This window comes from Epinephelus fuscoguttatus, linkage group LG9, assembly GCF_011397635.1.
Source record: "Epinephelus fuscoguttatus linkage group LG9, E.fuscoguttatus.final_Chr_v1".
In the NCBI taxonomy this organism is placed as follows: Eukaryota; Metazoa; Chordata; class Actinopteri; order Perciformes; family Serranidae; genus Epinephelus; species Epinephelus fuscoguttatus.
Genome location: NC_064760.1, coordinates 37,976,337 through 37,997,085, shown reverse-complemented (window position 1 = coordinate 37,997,085; position 20,749 = coordinate 37,976,337). Strand labels below are relative to the sequence as shown.

Genomic DNA, 20,749 nt, shown 5'->3' with positions numbered 1-20,749 from the left:
GAGACTAGCTTACCCCATCATCATTATAAAACTGCATTTGCCCATTAGTTGGTATATTGTAGCAGATGAGCGATGTCTGTGATGGATCTTCAGGCCACTTTAAAGCTTAAAACTTAGTTTAGTCCAACTAACAACAGAGACAGGCTGTAAGCAAGCCAACAGTTAACCATATTAGCTACCATTGTATTTCAAGGTAAGACTATAGACTGTGTAAAGAACTAAATGTAACCAATGTGATGTCACCCATTGGTTTGTGTTTTGAAGCCTTGAGTTTGGCATTTGGCTGTTGCCATCTTGGTTTTTTGGAGCCAGAAGTGACCATATTTGGATGAGGGTGTAGAGCTGTGGAGGAGGGAGAGGTGGATCTGACTTAGAACCCAAAGACACACTATACACCCACCTATACCTTCATGACCTAAAAACACACTGTGAGGGAGTCAAAGTTTTAAGACAACAACATGGACAACACTCAAAAACAAGTTCATGGCTATTTAAATGTCCACAGAGCCCGGACACAGATTGCTACGTCTCTGTTCTAACTGAGAGGTTGTTGTGGTAGCAACTTGTCAGTCATAAGGTAGCCACATCCTAAAGTAATCCATGCTTTATTGTCTATTTCACTCAAAATGGGACCATAATTTAGAAACTGATCATTTTGTATTGAAGAAGACTTGAAACTAGTGATTATGACCATAAACCCATTAGGAAAATATTTACTATGTTAATAAACCCAGGCCCCAGGGACATCCCTCAGCATTACCACTAATTTTCACCGTAGACACTCGTGTCATTGCAGTGAAAAAATCCACTGCAGCCCAAAAAGACTTTTCCCCACAGAACACCATTATAAAGGAGAAGTCGGTACAGCTGTTGACAGAACACCTCAAACTGCAAACAAGGTCACTTATGAGTCTTTCTTTTCTGATTTTTTGATCCATGGAGGTTTTATATTTGTAAAGCTTTCCTCAAGCCGAAAAAAGCAATATCAAAAACTGTGACATCGTCACAATGTAAAGTCCTATAAGTTGAGCAGGAACTTGCAAGCGAGGCCAGCGGGAGAAACACTTCTGTGCGTATTCAGTGAAAACTGGTCTGTACCTGCTAAAAGGCTCAATGGGTGGCACACTATCATAGGCATCTGCAGACGGCCTTGAGTCAGAATATATTTTAAATGAGAAAGTAAAGATAAAGCCGAGAATTACAATTCTGTGATTACTGAAAAGTTGCTTCCATAAACCAACACCACCATCACTTTGAGTGTACCCAAAAGTTCTCTCAGGTCAAGCGCACCCAAAGACCACTATCACTTTGTTTCTAGTGAAGTCTGCTGTAACAACAACACTGCAGCTCCAGTCAGTGTCAGAAATTAGCAAGGGCCACGGGCCATTTGGCCCGCAATTTATCCAAGAATGCTCCCAGAAGCCATGTTCCGGGGGCCAAAATTGCCCCCAGGTTTTCGAAACAACTATATGTATTTATATTTTTAACAGTATTACAATCTGACATTAAAGTATAATTTTATTTTCATTAAATTAATTTACCGTCACGTCTACAACTCATTTTCCAGACATAATCAATGAGATTGCACTGATTACGTGAGAGTAATCTGACAGAGAAGGGGAGGGGGCTTTGCTGTACCATAAGTATAAATTAACCATTTCTTGGGTGATCTGTGTCTACACAATGACAAATTAATGAAAAATTAAGGTAGAATGAATGTTAAATTTTAAATTAACTTACTTCCAGGATTGCATCTAAGGAATTTATAGTAATTTGGCCTTTTTAACAGTAAAAGTAACTGTAATGTGGTGAAACATTAGTACTGCTATCAGTAGATTAATGGTTAAATCATCACATTTAAACTGGTTGAATTATAGCAAATCTGAGTGATATTTTGCAACCATAACTTTATGTAACCCATTATTTATTTCATTTATAGTGGTTTCTACTGAAGAGTGAAGACAATATCTTAGTTGGTTTTGCTTTTCATGTGCTTATTGTTAGAACATAATTACAATTTTTTGATGGCCCCCAAACATTTTGAAAATGCCCCCATTTTTTAGACCGTTGGGGCCAAAATTGCCCCCAAAATACAGTACAGGCCAAAAGTTTGGACACACCTTCTCATTCAATGCATTTTCTTTATTTTCATGACTATTTACATTGTAGATTCTCACTGAAGGCATCAAAACTATGAATGAACACATGTGGAGTTATGTACTTAACAAAAAAAGGTGAAATAACTGAAAACATGTTTTATATTCTAGTTTCTTCAAAATAATGCTCTGATTACTGCTTTGCACACTCTTGGCATTCTCTCCATGAGCTTCAAGAGGTAGTCACCTGAAATGGTTTCCACTTCACAGGTGTGCCTTATCAGGGTTAATTAGTGGAATTTCTTGCTTTATCAATGGGGTTGGGACCATCAGTTGTGTTGTGCAGAAGTCAGGTTAATACACAGCCGACAGCCCTATTGGACAACTGTTAAAATTCATATTATGGCAAGAACCAATCAGCTAACTAAAGAAAAACAAGTGGCCATCATTAATTTAAGAAATGAAGGTCAGTCAGTCCGGAAAATTGCAAAAACTTTAAATGTGTCCCCAAGTGGAGTCGCAAAAACCATCAAGCGCTACAACGAAACTGGCACACATGAGGACCGACCCAGGAAAGGAAGACCAAGAGTCACCTCTGCTTCTGAGGATAAGTTCATCCGAGTCACCAGCCTCAGGAATCGCAAGTTAACAGCAGCTCAGATCAGAGACCAGATGAATGCCACACAGAGTTCTAGCAGCAGACCCATCTCTAGAACAACTGTTAAGAGGAGACTGCGCGAATCAGGCCTTCATGGTCAAATAGCTGCTAGGAAACCACTGCTAAGGAGGCAACAAGCAGAAGAGATTTGTTTGGGCCAAGAAACACAAGGAATGGACATTAGACCAGTGGAAATCTGTGCTTTGGTCTGATGAGTCCAAATTGAGATCTTTTGGTTTCAACCGCCGTGTCTTTGTGAGGCGCCAGAAAAGGTGAGCGGATGGATTCCACATGCCTGGTTCCTCACTGTGAAGCATGGAGGAGGAGGGTGTGATGGTGTGGTATGTTCGATCATTTATTTTTCAACAGGACAATGACCCCAAACACACCTCCAGGCTGTGTAAGGGCTATTTGACCAAGAAGGAGAGTGATGGAGTGCTGCGGCAGATGACCTGGCCTCCACAGTCACCGGACCTGAACCCAATGGAGATGGTTTGGGGTGAGCTGGACCGCAGAGTGAAGGCAAAGGGGCCAACAAGTGCTAAACACCTCTGGGAACTCCTTCAAGACTGTTGGAAAACCATTTCAGGTGACTACCTCTTGAAGCTCATGGAGAGAATGCCAAGAGTGTGCAAAGCAGTAATCAGAGCAAAGGGTGGCTATTTTGAAGAAACTAGAATATAAAACATGTTTTCAGTTATTTCACCTTTTTTTGTTAAGTACATAACTCCACATGTGTTCATTCATAGTTTTGATGCCTTCAGTGAGAATCTACAATGTAAATAGTCATGAAAATAAAGAAAACGCATTGAATGAGAAGGTGTGTCCAAACTTTTGGCCTGTACTGTATTTTGTTAATTTCATACCCTGGCTCCAGTTACACTGCACGTGTCATACCTCTTAGCTCCCACGGGGTCAAAGACCATGTCCCAGCATTCTTTGAAAAGCCTTAAAAGTAAATCCGTAAGCTAGAAACTTTTTTTGGCGCCAGGCAAGCAACACCACTGGATTGAATAGGCACCATCTTGGGGTCTAGTATTTAATTCTAATCATATATCTTTGAATACATGGTGAGAAGAAGGGTCTCCTTTTTGCAACCAGTGGAGTCGCCCCCTGCTGTCCTTAAGAAAGAATGCAGGTTTAAGGCACCTCTGCACTACCTTCACTTTTAAGACCTGGAGGCTACGTCCACTTCTTTTATACAGACTATGGATAAAAACAAAAATAAGTGCTGAAATGTCAATAAAAATCTACATTGGAGATGTAGAGGACCTCCACCTACTATCCACCACCCTCACCCACGTTGCAAGATCAGGAGGTAGATGATGACAAAGAATTGTATAAATTAAACTTCAATCCAAACACACACCTCCTACTACAGTATGACATTACTCTGCTAGGGATGACAACCCACTAGCTAACAGTCAGGTGCAGTTTTATACAATGATACAAACATTTGATATGATACATTTATCCATACGCCTCCCAAGTTTTAGATGACTCATCAAAAATAATTCAAAGTTTCACAGCAGGAGAAAAAAAGGGATTTGATATAAAACACAGTTTTAATGTCACTCTGTGTTTAACAAGGGATTGTGATACACTTCAGACAGAAAAGTGAAAGAAAGACAGAATTAATTGTGTCCTTTTTCATCCTGTCTATTCCTAATACTAAGAGTAATCATATGTAACCCTTTGATTAAGGAAGCCACTCGCTACACTTCTGAATGCACTCTAACTATGTGTAATGAACAGATCTACTTTTAGCATAATTACAGTAACTAAAACGACTATAAATGACCTGCCATCATTTGTAATTATAAAATCTACCATCATTGTAATTATACAATCAGAAGGACAGTTAAAAGAGGACGAGAGGAATCGGTATCTTTTCATTAACAGAAAATGTCTCATGGACTCTTTGATGAGTGCTGATATCAGTCCGCACAGTCGGGGAGGGGGCAGCAGCACGACCCCCACTGACTGCTTTGAACTCATCTCTGGCATCATTAGTGCATGATGATAGTGATTAGAGGAGAGAGAGGGCCATGGTGCCAAGATCCATACTGGAAAACAAGACAAGAGGAGCAGGACAACTGCACTGCTCATATGCAAAGTGCCCTGGAGTGACAAACACGACCTCTCTGGTCAATGGATATTGAACTGAACATGGGGAAACACCCCTATTGGATCGAAAACAACATCATGCTTAATATCTTAAAGGATTTTTAAAGACCAACGACACATTGGGTATGGCTTTTCTGAGTTCAAATTCAGACCTTAAATTATGACTCTGTGTGTTTTCTAGCCCCCAAATTATAAAGCCTGAAGTGTGCCACTGGAATAATTAGAAACATTAAGTATGTTTAATTACAATCAACTAATAATTTGATCAATTTTAAAAAGCTATTATAACTTTATGAATTACATTTGCATTTAAATGATGTTTCACAAAACTTAAAGCAAAAACTAGTAATACAAATACTATTAGTAGAAGGACAGGCCTGAGTGCTCCACCTGTTACTCTGTGGGTGGGACTTCAGTTCATTTGTAGGTGGCACGGTAACTGCTTACAGGTCTTTAAATCAAAGCAATCACAACATAGAAACTATAAATGTTAAAGCATAAATGATATACTGACACATTAGTAAATAGAATAACACAAAGGTAAATATGAAAGGCTTATAAAATTAATTTTGTGATTTGCATTTTAAAATTCAATTATCATCTCATCATTTAAAGACAGAATAATGAAACAGAATCACTAGAGAGTGAGTCTGATTATCTTTTTCAGCTGGAAAAAGAATAACATCACCACAAGGTCCATTTAGTCCCTTTTGACCATATCACATGAACTTCACAATAAGATTGATTAAATTGAGAGGAAAAGTTCTTTGAGTGCCTCAAATTCCATGGCAACTGGGAAAACATCGATTGACAGTCATGTGATCGAAAGCTCCAGAACAGCTACTTAATGGACCTTAATGTGATATTGCTGTATCAACTGCTGTTTGCAAGGTCAGGAACAATTTTCGAAACTCATTTTTTTACTTATGTGTTTAGTTTTTGTTTAACTTTATTTTATAATGCCTCATTTAAGCTAAATTTAAATCAATTATTTTACAACAGATTTTCGTTTGGTTTAAGTTACATTTTATTATAATTACACACAGTAAAGATAAAATGATTAACAAATGAAGGGAATCTGTTTGCTGTATGCTCCTTATCCCTCACATGGTTAAAATATAATTTGTATGAGAATAAGTAATTACTGTAATAAGCAATGATCTCTTTGCAACATCAAGAAAGCAATTACTTAAAAATATCCTGTTTGGTGGCTGTGACTTGTATGACACAAGTCAACACATTCAAATGCGACATAACACTTCTATTGTACTTACCGGTAAGTTTATAAAGCCTTTCCAAGAAGGCACACTGTACAATTACTCTGTAAGAAAAGCTCATTTATGGGAAAGCGTTGCTTTAACTGTTAAGTGTACACTTCGACCAGATAGTGTAAACGAGAGCCCTCTGAGGTAGTGCCTAGATCTGAAGGGTAGTTGAAAAGTACTTGTAAGAAAAAGAAGTGCTTTTCCATAGAATTTAGTCAAGCTGAATAAACTTTTACAGCCTCAGTGTAATCATTTAACTGGAATTTTTAGTCAGAATCTGTTGACCACAAAAGGTCATCCTCTAATTTCAGTACATCCCTGTACATTAACTGAGATAGACCATTTGTGTTTGTGTTGTGTCATCCATGTAGAATGAAGGAAGGATTGGGAAGTAGACAGTAATGTGCAGGTATGTTTTTTCTGCAGCTTTAAAGTTTGTTTATGTCCCACTCTCTTTAATAGTTTACAACATAATTTATTGGTTATAGGCTCTTTTATAAACCAATCACATTCTAGATGTTGACCCTTGACTCCTCTGAAGTCACAAAGGTTGTTGACACCTGTTATTTATTGATTATGATGCTGCTGTAACTGAAACTTTCACAAACTACCTGACTGAGTTTACTAGTTAGTTTGATAACTGTTTTCTAAGAAGTACAATCATATTTGACACATTCAAAATTTTAAAACCAAGAATTTTGTAACTTAATTTTCAATAAGCCTCATACAGAAAAAATACAAACAGCAAAACACCAATATTTTCAGCTAATACGAGTCTATGAGAGACGGATAAATGGAAGTATATGGAAAAACAGGTTTTGAGCTGTGACTGAAAGGGTTTAATAAATATTGGCAGTGGTACCTAAAAAGCTGAGTGAAATAGCAAATGAGTAGACAAAATGAATTGTGATCGGACGCTTTCAGAAATAAGAGTTAAGGACAGATGAATGAAGTCAGTAAATGTCACATATACAAAGATGAACTTACTGTAATGGATGTGAACGCATGAATGATTGGAGAACAAGTGAAGGAAAAGATGGAGCGAGGGATGATTTGCACAGATAAATGAATGGAGGGACTGCAGAGGGAGCTCACCTGCTGTTCGGCCTCTTCCTCGTCGCTGCTGATCTTCAGGTCATCCTCCAGCATTCTGCACAGAGACAAAGGGACACGTGTTACTGCGGCCCTGACCCCCTGTCTGCTTGTATTAGGTCGGATGTGGCGAGTCGTGATCTGCAATTCCCTTTGAAGAACCTTTCTGGCAAGCAGATTAATTACACAGCAAAAAGCAGCGCTGGTTCATGTTGGAGAATGAGGAAGTGGACAGTGGATGGAGCACTCCGCCACTAAAAACCTACCAGATGTTTGGCTTTTAGAGCTTGGAGAGGAAAGCCAGATTGTTTTTTCACCTGGAAACTTTCTGTCTGACAACTGCTGACCTACAGCCAAGAATTCCTTGGAAACAAAGAGGACGTGATCGGGCCGAAATCAGTCCTTCTGTCAGGATTGCACACTGATGTTTTGTAGGGCTTCTTATAAGAAAAAGGACCCACTTATTGCCCTGTTTCCTTTATTAGTCATGTTTGTTTTATTCTCCCCACACTACAGATGAAATTCTAACAATACAGATGTATGCAGGCTATGAAAAAGATATACAAGACACAGTCGATAACATGACCCCCTCAGAGCATCACCTGCTCCTTACCACACAAATTATTCAGTATTTATGTGCTGTGCATTGGCAAGCTCCCATGTTTTATTGCTTTATATAAACCTTCCACACAAACTACTGTTATTTTAAGCTGGCACTGCTATTGTTATGACAGGAGAATCCCCTAAAGGGATTTTTACTGCCTCACGAACCACTCTTGTCAGTGCTTGCACCGCTAAAAAAACACTCCCCAGTGTTGTGGTGTTTTCAGATGGGACCGTACGCGTCGTGAATAACTGAAGCACAATAAGAAAAAGCTTTGCAGATAAGGGGCACAGTGCAGCACGCGGCGATGATAGATATGTTTGAATGAATGAATAATGGATTCATGTTTTATTTCATAAGAAGGGACAGATGGAGAGAGGGAGATAGTGAGTGAGATGGAGATGATAATGACGGAGAGGAGAAGGAGAGCGAGTGACAGAGGGAGATGGAGACTGAGGAGAGAGAGAGAGAGAGAGAGAGAGAGAGAGAGAGAGAGAGAGAGGAGAGGGGATGCATGGAGGGGGAAAGGAATAAAATGCAAGAGAAAGTGGAGGCATCTAGGAGGATGGACGCAGTCGGATATAAATGAGTTATGGACTAAAGCAACCATGACATGCAGAGCTTAGAAGGCGCAGCATCAAATTTCTACAAGGCTCTTAATTGCCTTCATAAAATGGAGTCTTTTTATTTCTTAAAGTAAAGCTGTAGTGGAGCTCCATTACTTGCAGGAAGTTTTGTCTGAGAGGATGTTAATATTTTCCGAAGCTAAATCAAAGCCCCGCTCAGCTAATGACTGATTGCTCAACACACCCGCTGTAGAGAATTTCAGATGCACATGTACTCAGACTGCAAAACAAAACGCACACATAAATCTCCCTCACAGTAGACTGGCTTACAGGGAAAACTCTCATGCTGAAAGCGTTTCTCCCGATTGACGTCCACAAACAACACTCATTTATTTAGACCAGCTCATAGCCTTTATTCTGCTTTCTTTCCTGCTGTGCTTAACTATGAGGTCTACCTTATCCTCTCATTTACTCTACTTTGGTGCTAAGCCTTCATTGCTGCACTGATTCTGCAGGATCAACTGTTAATGATGCTTGACTTTCTAAGCGTGGCACTCTTTTCATTGTCTTTTCATGTTCGTCACTGCTCATTCAAACTTCAAAGTTTTCCCTGTATTTCAAAGTGAGCTGTGAAATGCATAACTTGCAGTGTGGCTGAAGGTTTGTCTAAGGCAGCGGTTCCCACCTTGGAGTGTTGGGACCCACAAAAGGGGCATGAGACAAGGCTGCAGGTGAGGAGATGATTTAAAGACTAGTAAAGCAGAGGAAAATGATTCCTGCTGCACTAAATGACCTTAATTTTTCAGACTGTCTTCTAATCTTTGCTTTGCTTTTTTCCTTACAGAGATAATGTGTAATTTTTATCTCTTAAAAATACTCAAATAAAATAAGGGTGGAAAGAAGTAACTATTTGTTTAAACTGATGATGGGCAGAAGACTTGACTTGCTACTGAACTGGATCGAGGCTGGATACTAACAATGTGGTTCATTGTTGTGCCGTACGCTGTAACAACCATAGACTATATAAAAATAATGGACGTAGCTATCTTGGAGTCATTCATTGGTTTGTGGACTCCTGTTTTAAAGCCTTGAGTCTGGCATTCTGCTTGTTGCCATCTTGAATTTTAGGGGTCAGAAGTGACCATATTTGAGCAAGTGGGTGGAGCTGTGAAGGAGTGAGAGGTGGATCTGACAAATACGCCCAAGCCACCAAGAACAGCACCGGACCTTGACGCCAATTTGACATAGTGACCAAACCATGGAATTACAACTTCTGGGTCTGTCACCTGATGCCATGGAGCCCACAAAGGCATCAGAAGCCAAACTTTTTTGACTTCATGTGCCACTAAGCAACTTTCATAGAAATGAATTGGGCCCTGTCTCCAAAACTGTATCTGGTTCTCCCTTCATATCCCTTTATAAGCCTGGCAGACAGCCTGTCACTCAAAGTGACCCACCCTTAATAATAACTTTAAGCCATAGAAAAATGTAAACCAGTGAGTTATTTAAAAATTCACCCTCTGCATAGTTGTTATGAATGTTGAAATTAGCTATGGAGACCCAAACTGTTTTTGTACCAGGCTGTTAACATGTTTATTTCTGCTGTGAAGTTGGGCATTTTAACATGGGGCTCTTTGGGAGTTGACTGGCTCTTGGAGTCAGCCTCAAGTGGCCATTAGAGGAACTGCAATTTTTGGCACTTCCAACGTTGGCTTCATTTTTCGGCCCTGGAGGTTGTTGCTTGGTAAGAAAAGACATTTGAACAAAGCCTCCAGCTAGATAAGGTTTTGAGGTTCTCTTAAAAGTTATTTTCCATTTAGTTACACAGACTGTTTATATGAAGCACTAATGCACCTGAACACAAGCTTGTATATGCACTGTGTTGGATAGTTTATCAGCAATTAATTTAGGACACTGTATTATTTCTTATGTTGCCAAACACATAAAACATTGCTTGTCTGACAACAAGCAGCAGGACTGGATATAATTTGTGCTTTGAATGTGAGCTTCTAGCTGAGGCCTCACTGGACTCATACTGTGTTGAAGAATTGAAAGAAAAGATACATATTTGTATTGTCAAAGATCTATCCCTGTTTACACCTGAATGCATTAGAAAATGAACATGCCCATCAGGTGTGCTAAAATTTCAATCAAAATTTACGTTATGGCATTGCATTCACTTGGCAGACACATGCATTATACTATTAGAGTGTAATACCATCACAATAACACTGGCTGCATACTGTCCTCCTCTGACCAGACACCTGTTACTTTGTGGTGACAAAGCATAAGAGTCTGTATTCTTTACACATTGAGCAAAACAGAGAACTGAACTCCTAACCCTAACAGCGTTAGTGCCTTGCTCTGTGTGGGATGCTTACACTGTGCAGGGCACCATGTGTGATTGTGCACATTATAATAAATCCAGCACTGCTGTTAGAGAGCTCAGTGATAATAAAAGCCTGGGCGTTCTCTGGGTTTCTGTTGCTGCCAGCAGGTGAGACAACCCTGCTGCAGACTGAGCAAACACAAAAGCTGGTTCGACTAGACAAGAGTCTCCTTCTCTTCTTCCGCTCTGTTGCATACATGCAGTTGTCGTAACATCATGTGATTGGATCAGAGCATAATGAAACTCCTGGAGTGGGAAGGTACATACTCTGCTCCACCGAAAGACTAAATGAAACTTGCTTTTGTTCCTAATGTGGCATTAAGGTACAGAGCCTATTTGCGGGGATTACTGTTGGATGAGTTCTCTGTAATGGTAAACGTTCAGCAAAGAATATAGCAATTAGCCTCAACAGCACAATTACTCTAGAATAAGACGAGCTAGGCCTATTCATTATCCCGAACATTTTACGCTGTTAAGCATCACAGTAAAAACAGAGAGTAGCCTAATGGCTGCAGTATAGGCATTGTTTTTAACCAATAACAATTATTTCACCCTAATAAACAAAGCAGCATTTATGCTTGAATACAAGAGGAGAAAAAATTACACCTCTGGGCAAACAATAGTAATCAAAAGAAATAGGCTTATCGGCTTTGGAAGCAAAATAGTATAATAAGCCAAAGAAAGCATTACAGCTCCAGCAGACATCACCCTAATGGAGATATAATTAACTATGCAACTACATACTCAAAGAGGAGGAAATGAGAGTTTACATGCTGACCTACTGCTGAATGACTGCTAACTATAGGCTGCATTGACTTTTTCCTAACTTGCAGAATTTTTGCATCATCTTTTGGCCATCAAGTCGTTTTCATTTTCAAAAGCTCCTTTTTGACACTGTGCTTGCCACATTTTCTCTCATTTTCTTTAATTAGCTTTCACCAAATGTATAAATAATGCATCGCACTTAGCACTTGAAAACTCTCATTTAATATGACAGGGGATAGAGCAAAAATCCTCTTTCCCAGATGAAGACAGAAATTAATAAAGAAGAAGCAAAACATTTGAGGAAAGCAAAAAATTATAGCTTTGGTTTTAAGTCACACTTTCATCTATAAGTGGATTTAGGCAATATTCTGATGGTAAAAACAGACAAATTTACTCTGGTTTGGATTTTAATGTCACCCTGTCAAATGGATAATTGTTTGCTAAGCCCCCCCATTCTCCAGCTAATGTTGCTACACATGTCAAACTTTCCAATCTTACATGGTACATGTGAACTTTACTGTGTTGAAAAAACAGGTCTTTGATTTCAGATATTGCCAGGTTGCTCATTTCTAGTCAGTGACTATTTTTCTATACTCTATAATTTTGCTGGTTGAAATGACAACTGCCAGATTCTATAAGCTAGCTAGCTAATTAAGCTAATGTTAGCTGAATGACTTGGTTTTCAAACACTGACTCTCATAAACTTTAAAATGTTTCCAGCAGACCTGAATCTTGTAAAAGAAAAATGCACTTGATCAGCTTTGTCTACTCAAAATTCTCTCTGTATACTACTGATTTTGAAACAGCAAAAAGTTCACTGACAACCAATTTCATTTTTTTCCACCAAATAGGCAATCTTGCAATACACTATCCACTCATAGAGACTACAGAATTATTTTCTTTAATACCTTTCCTATTAACATTGAACAATCTTTCCCTTTTGTTGCCTAAACCTAACCACAGACACAGAGTCTGGACACAAACCTGATGTTCTAGTGTCAGAGTCCTGCATTTTGTATGTGCAGCACACAAATGTAGTGTTTCATTAACTCATAATCCAGGCAGCTATTGTGTTGTCATCACAATGTAATTCTGACAACAATTATATAATATACAAACATATTTTCTATGGGTCCATTTAATGGCTGAATACACATGGCGCTACAGTAAAAGACTGAGGCTAAAGCTTTATCACCTGAAAAAAGTTAGTACCCTCACCAGTTAAAATACATGTGATGACATGAAAACAAAAATGCAGCAGCAAATAGAATAAGGAGAAATGCAATGTATTTCATTCTAACTCAACTGTTTAGCTTAGCTAATGTAATTATCTATATTATCAACTGTCTGTTTCAGTGTTTCAGGTTGGCACAGTGATGCAGTGGTTAGCTTTGTCGCCTCGCGGCTAGAGGGTTCCTGGTTCGAACCCAGGGTGGGGGGTTCGAACTCCAGGGTGGGGGAGCCCTTCTGTGTGGAGTCTGTATGTTTTCGTGATGTCCAGAATCAACACTCATTTCTCGCTAGTTAGCTGGACATTCTAACGTCTGAAGCTTACGTTTGAGCAGATAAAGACAGTGTTTAATCCATTCCCATAAACTTTTCCTCTTGTGCCTCTTATTTTGGAAAGGCAAAAGGCCGTGCATATGTAGTTACAGTTACTAAGCTAAGAATGGAAATCAGTATTTGGGGAAAAGGGTTTAGCAAACTGTCAATTTCTAAAACAAAATCATTGAGCTTCTGTGGTCGAGCACAGAATAAATCAGGGTCGCGAGGTGGATTTACAAGCCAAGATTTCTTCCTTTCCAATCTCACCCTGCCATGAATCCTGGTGCACAGCTCAGTGAGTGAAGTGGAGTGGACTGCAGCCAGAGATGTTGCAATATGCTCCTGGCTCACGTTAAATTAATGTAGCTGCACTTTCCCGCTCTGATCCACACAATGTTTTTTTCCTCCTACCAGCAGTGAATTTCATCCAAGAGTCAAGCTTAATTTTACCTTGAGGCAAACGCAGCAGCAGCGGGTCAGAAATTCTCTGTTTATGTGTGTGTGTGCATGTGTGTGTCTCAGAGAGGGAGATACTCACGACTTCTGTGGTGCAGTTGGTGGTTTCGCAGCAGGCTTGTTAGCGGATACAGTACATCGCTCTGCAACACAACAGAGGACATTCAAATATCACTGTTTTGCATGTGTCTTGGTTTGTGTGTGTGTGTGTGTGTGTGTGTGTGTGTGTGTGTTGATTGGTTTTTGACGAGGAGCCAGACTGAAATCACTGTAGCTGTGTATTACTATTATCACACTGGAAAACATGACATTCGGCTCCAGTGTTGGGGTGTATGTATGTGTGTGTGTGTGTGCGTGTGTGTGTGTTTGCTTTGCTTTGGTAACAGGAGTTTGCGAAAAAATAAAATTCTAACTGATATGCACTGCCTGACAAAAACTTGAGGTGATGATTTATTTTCCAGATGGATATACAGAACCCTCTCACTGTACTTTGTATTCTAGTCAGTTGTGTTTCTGCTGTTCATATCAGAGAGAAAAAGGCGCCAGTGGGGAAATATTTCAGCTTTATATACATCACAAACATCTCAAACACTACAAGATGGGGGTTAACACGAGATCACCAGTTCAGAAGAGCTTTTGATGATCTGATGCCTGGGAGTCAGAACTACTGCAATGTACTAAATGCACTGTTGGGCAATATAATAACACATATATCATGAGACAAAAGAGATTCTATTAACTGGTCTAAATTTTGCATAATTTACATTTATATATCAAACAAGGTTCCTCTCCTTTCAATATCGTTTAATGTATTTGACAATTGTTGGCAAGATTGCAAATCAAAAAGGCTTTTTAAGGTAATACTGGATTTATAGGATATTAATTTGTCAGGTATTTAAAAAGTAACGTAACTTTGCCAAACTTGTAAAAACAGCTGTATAATTTCTGTGTGAAAAAGATCATTCTTGATTTGGTTAATATTACTGTGCCAAAAACAAACAAACAAACAATCTGGGCTTAAAGACTTTACATTTTTAAGAGAGAGAGACAAAATGTTGCAGTGACTCAATGCAGTGATGTAAAATGAGAAAGAAGTGGCCATTTACCAGCCAGCCATTAACATGATCCATATCAAGACACATTATCTGAATAATAACATTCAATTAACAGTCCTTTGCATTTGCATCTGGTATTAAAGAAATACTTCACTGACAAAATGACATTTTGTATATCAGTTATTCGCATCATGTTACCTTGAATTTGTGAAGAAAGCTTTGTTTTTCTCACATTCTTGATGAATTGAAGTGAACAGGGTCCAAGTTCAATGACAGAAAAACTATTTTAAAACATTTGTTCCAAAACTCTGACACAACTCGTGAGGTATAATCCAAATTGTACTTATCCAGTCATATGCTCAGTACTTCCCAAACACATGCATTTTCACAAACGTTACACTATAAAACACTTCTGCCTAAGAGCTACGTGCACTGAGTGTGCCTGAGGACACGCATATGTATGAGCTCCGCTTGAGTGCATGACACTGTTTGTACTGATTTGTTTTAAATAGTAAGGTTTTAGTGAAAATGCATGTGTCTTGGAAGTGCTGAGCATACAACTGGATAAATAATACCTGGATCATACTGCAGGAGTGTGTGAAATTTTGTTTTGTCGTTGCTAAATGTGAACCCTGATTACTTCAATTCGTGAAGAATGTTTATGTTCTTTGGATTCATTGTTTACCATGGAAGCATGTGAGAAAAACAAAGTTTTGTACACAAATTCAAGGTAACATGCTGTGAGTAACTGATAAACAAGTGGTAATTTTGTGGGTGAAGTATTTCTTTAATAAACTTTCTCATTATTTGAATTGCAGCTGCTTTGGGATCAGATCTAAATATGTATATTAATAAGGTGGGGCTGATGGACAACAAATGTAGCACATCCCTACATTAATTTTTAATTCACTTTCTGGTCACAATGTGTCCTACATGCATTTACACTTTTTACTAATGTGACATCTTTTTTTTGCTGTCTTGTTAAGATATCCAGATATAGATTGTATGTTAATGGAAAGTGTAATTGGGATATTAAAGTGAAGCTGAAAATAAGAATTCTTATCTTATTCAGTCTTTAAACTGGACTGATTTTTTTAAATCCACTAAATAATGATTCACAGTTTTGCAGTGTAATATTCCATATACTGTGACTGAACATATTATCCACATTGCCCACTTCAAGTCAATACTGTCAGTTTAGAAGTATCTGATAGGCAGTCTGAGCTACACTCACTACTTCACTGTGTGCTTAGAAATAAATGATCTAAATGTGTAATTGCCCATGAATGGCAGCAAATCACAGTTTGGTGTATTTCAGTCCCCAACTCTAAATGCTGAGTGACAAAGTCTGTGTTTCTATGGGTGAGCATCCTTGCTGCTGTTAATAATAAACAAATGGTCTCCACAATCAATCAAACCAATTTAGCTGTGTGTGTAAAGCTATGTTTGTCTGATTACTTGTTCAGATGAACACAGAAAGATAAAAGCAAAGGTTTGCAGACTATCATGCTCCTGTGGCTATGAATTCATTTGAACATCAAGCTGCTTTTCTAGCATTTTGTCTGGGTGGTATTGCCTTTATGGCCTCTCCAGTGTTAATTACCATAGAGCGAGTATGTGAGTGTTGATGCTGGGAAACTTACTCTGGGTGTTGTAGCCTGAGGTCACATGCTGTGACTCCTAGAGAGAGAGGGAGAGAGAAAGCCAGAGGGCGATAAGTTGAATGAATAAACCAACAGATGTCATTATTGATTTCACAGCAGTACAACGATGCCATTACACAGAATTCAGATCCTCTCATCTCCCCGTTTCGACTCTCCACCTCATTCTTAAAACTCACTGGCAGGATTAGTGTGACGCTGGGGGCTGAGAGCACCACAACAGTCTTTCCTAATTCATTAACTACCGGGTCAGATTTACTGCCTCTGTGTTTACGTTGCTATTTCTTTTGACATCACCACCAATGAGATGTTTTGCATGTTAAAAATGATTCATAAAAGCACTCTGTGTTAGAAAACACCTGCTGTTTCAGTCAGAATACGACTGCCATTTCTGAGATAAATGTTGAATATAACATTTATGTTGGTTTTAATGTGACACTATTTACATTACAAGGTGTCATAAAGCATTTTTTGTGGGAGCGGGAGAAACTTTCCCAACATCTATCTTCTGAAGAGGCAATTCTTTAGTCTCTGCTTTTATTGTGTCTCAGTCTTTGTTGATTACTGTTGTCGTGTTTCTGCACTTCACTTCTCAAACATCACCTGTCAAACAAACAGTGTGGGTGGCACTACAATGTCATTCCCTTGAAATATCTGTGGGTGAAGTTTGGCTTTTTGTAAGTGACGTTCTTTGAGTGTTCAGCCCTGGTTGTTATCGCTGTTCGTATTGAAAACCCACTTACTTTTCTGTTTTTTAGGAAATCATATGTTGCATGCCGCAGGCGTTTTCTCAGGAAGCAAGGAAACAGCGACCAGATACCAGGTTTTTAAAATAGAAAATGGAAGGCTTTTTTTTTTTTTCACCTCAAAGTGGGTTGAAAATTGTTCTTTTATTGATTATTAAGAGGAGCCAAACAAACACCAACCTTTAAAACAGTAAAACTTATTCTAATGAAATCGATGGATTCCTTTGTAGCAACAAAGTAAAAATTCCTGTCAAGTTCAACTTGGGTGAACTCGGTGACTAAAACAGGGTATATGCAGGAATCCTGAGGTTAATTTCAATACCTTTTAAGACTTTTTAAGACCTTCCAAAAAAACCTTAAGACCTCATCGCCACTTCAAGCTGTCGTTGGCAGCAACACATCTTTAACTTACTAAACAGCTGTAGTTTGCAATTAAATCTATGGAGCACAAATATACAACAGAACTCAGATAAGATGAGAAGGATTAAAGCTTGAAAGAATAAATTAAACTAAAGGCAGGTTTATTAAAATATACCTTCAGTCATAACAAGTAACACAGCTCTACAGCTTAACATCAGCTATTCAAGGCCAACTTGCTGAAAACAAGAACCTTATGGCTAGCCCCTTGCATGTGGGATTTAGGGCTGACCCAAAAAATTTGAAGCTTCAAAGCTTCGTTTGATGGCACGGGATTTGAGTGTGAAAAAATGAACAAACGAATATTCGGTCTTTTTTTCTCCCGTTTTTTTGGGGGACCTTGAATGCAACATTAATCATGCGTTTACGGTTGTTTTTTTTCCCCTTTAGCCATATGTAAACTCAAAGAACAAGAAGCAATGTCTGTTAGGCATATAAGATCTCATGTTCCAGTTCCAGTTTATGTTTTTAATTGATTGACTGTTTTTGGTTGGTTATTAAAAAAGAAAACATCTCCGACAAGGAAATAGAAAGCCCAACATGCAATGAATGGTGACCTATTATCCTGCTTGAACACAGTCAACTAAATTCTTTCAACAATGTGACTCAAAATAATGATAAAATAGATTTTATTGATGTAAAATAATATGCTGATGATGACATTTTCCACCGGTCCACTGCACGCTGAGTCTGGTGTCAGTGACACATGCTGCTCTGAGTTGCGCATCTGTCTGCTTGCACTGCAGTGCGCACAGCGGGTTTTAAATTTTAGTGTTAAATCAAAAGTACTTACCAGCAACCAGAAGTGTTTTTTCATTTGTGAATATTTTTATCTTAATTCTAGGGTTGCAAGAAACTATCCTTTCGCCATAATTTTTAAGTTATTAACTTTTTTGGACTTTTTTTTTTTCCGCTTAGCCCCCACCCTGAGTAGCAGTCCGAGTGTGTCTACCTACACATCCTTGTTTGTAATAGTCGCGAGGAGGAAAATAAATTATACATTCATGGATACTTTTTGTCAAAGCTTGAATGCCAAGAAAATGTAATACTTCATAAAATCGCGATTAAGACTTTTTAATACTTTTTAAGGGCCTTAATTTTCCAACATTTGATTTATCAACTTTTAATACTTTTTAAGACCCCGCGGACACCCTGTAAAAACAAGCCAATGCTGAGGTGAGGATTCTTAAAATAACATCTGTATAAATGTGAAGCCCTGACTCTATCTGACTGATCTTTAATAAAAGCTGTTGTCTTGTATTTTTTTTCCTCTGAAAATCTAAACCTAAAAGTCAACACACAGTTTATTTAGCCTGTGTAGCTGAGGGGACAGGTCTGCTCTGAAGCAGCAAACTGTAATGATGCTGATTTACATGAGAATTCATGTAAAATGGAGGTTGAACCATGAACATAAATTACAGATCACCTGTAAAGCATTTAAAAAAATTAATCTATTGTAACTAAAACAATTAGAGAACAAACTTACATATAAGTCTGACAATATTTTAATAAATCAACATCATATCAGACAGAATGTAAGTGTTTCTGTGACTTACTGTAGAGACTGAAGACTGCTGGAAACTGTCGGAAAACTGTCTGACTTGACCACAGCTTTTTGTCATCGCCTGCTCTCGTCTACTTTCCAAGGGAGGCACAGTTCACCTGGAATAAGCCTGTTGTTTCCAAGGTGCTGGCATTTCATTTTTACACATTACGTGCCACCACCATGTAACGCGGTGTCAACAGGTTGTGGTCAATTCATGTATTATTGTGAGACCAGGCTCAGTAGAAGTCAGTACATGTAAATATCAAATTCTTAAATGTTAATGCTAAGAGTTCATTCATAAATGAACACTGAGGCAGTCTACAGTACCTGATGATCTAAAAAATCAAAAAACAAATCAAGTGTCCTCTTGGAGGAGAATAAATACCAGGCAAAGAGAAATGTCTAAACCTGGCAACCCAAAAATTTGTTCTCATTAATTGCTCATAATTAATTGATTTAATAACTGTTAATAAAGCCATTAACTGCAACTTAAAAAATATTTATATAGAGTGCCTTGTATGAAAAGTGGTCCCCAAACTTTTAATATGCTATTATTAACAGCTACTTTATTTTTACAGAGAAGAAGTGGCTCTTTTTAAGAGTTCATGCACTTCTATTCAGCTCTGGACACACAGTGTGGAGTTGAATTAAACATGCAGTACTTCATTAACATTGTAATTTCATTGGCTGTCACTTTTGCCACTGCGCAGGATGAGGCAACAGTAATCTGATTCCATCCCAGCAATCACTGCCGCAGTGAATTTATGAATCAGATCTAATTAGCAGACTGAAGATTCTCAGTGACAGACTGCAGTTAGTTTTATGATGAGCCACCAGTAAGTGTGGGAGTGTAAGTGAAGGTTTTTCAACACTCTCTCATCTTTTTCCACTCACTGACTCATGCAAAATAAAGGAAAAAGATGTAGTCAGAGCACAAGTAGAGAACATGAAAACAAAATGTACGAAAGCATACATTACCAGACTTGTAATCCAAAATGAATCAGCGCTATTAAGCCTTGCTGTGAGCTAGTGTGTTTTACTTTGGTGAATAAAAAGGTGTTTGCAGTGGGACGAAGACAGAGAAGTCATACTAACCTTATTTGGGATGGGGAACTTGGTCTGATCAGCCTTCCCAGGAGTGTGTATGGCTGTAAGAGGAGGAGGCCAGGAATGGGTCATCTCCTAAATACACAAACACACAAAATTTATATTGCATTACTAAGCATAATTTATGATCATTTATGGCTAAATCCAAACTGAAGAAAGCATACAACTCATGGTAAAGGTTGCCCACACTTGGAAAGTACTGGTGAATAACAATGATGACTATAGTTGAGCAAATTTGAGCAAAGGGACTGCTTATGCAACATCTTTGATGCAGAGGAGTGGAGTCAGCATTCAATCAAGGCTGCGTTGAAGCGTCCCCATCAGAGTGGACTTTAATATAACTTATAGTACAAACTGAGAGGAGCATGGGGAGTTGGTGGCACACCAGGGATCAGTGTACTGAAGTGCAGAGCCGTTGAATCACCAAAATAAAAGCTGACTCCAGTTGGTTACATTACAGCTAAGCAGCACAGCAGCAGAAGCAGCATCCCATTTCAATTATTCTAATCACAGAGTCCTCTCTGTTGAATCCAGTCTCAATATGTAGAAGCTTCAATTAGTTAACAAGATAAGCATATGTGCATGTGTGTGTGATTGTGTGTGTCCCGCAGCTATATAATCTGTTAGATATTGGCTGTTTCTCTCTCTCTCTCA

The 20,749-nt window shown here is 38.6% G+C and overlaps 1 protein-coding gene across 2 annotated transcripts in view; it reads right to left on the bottom strand.

The window, feature by feature from the left end:
• aff2 (AF4/FMR2 family, member 2) overlaps positions 1-20,749 on the bottom strand; it is a 228,876-nt gene that overhangs the window by 82,663 nt on the left and 125,464 nt on the right. For both annotated transcript variants that reach the window (XM_049585826.1, XM_049585825.1), the window contains exons 6-9: positions 20,084-20,170; positions 16,262-16,298; positions 13,646-13,706; positions 7,242-7,296 (exon numbers count right to left, since the gene is read on the bottom strand). In XM_049585826.1, the coding sequence (XP_049441783.1) occupies positions 7,242-7,296; positions 13,646-13,706; positions 16,262-16,298; positions 20,084-20,170 (240 nt within the window). The remainder of the gene's footprint in view (positions 1-7,241; positions 7,297-13,645; positions 13,707-16,261; positions 16,299-20,083; positions 20,171-20,749) is intronic.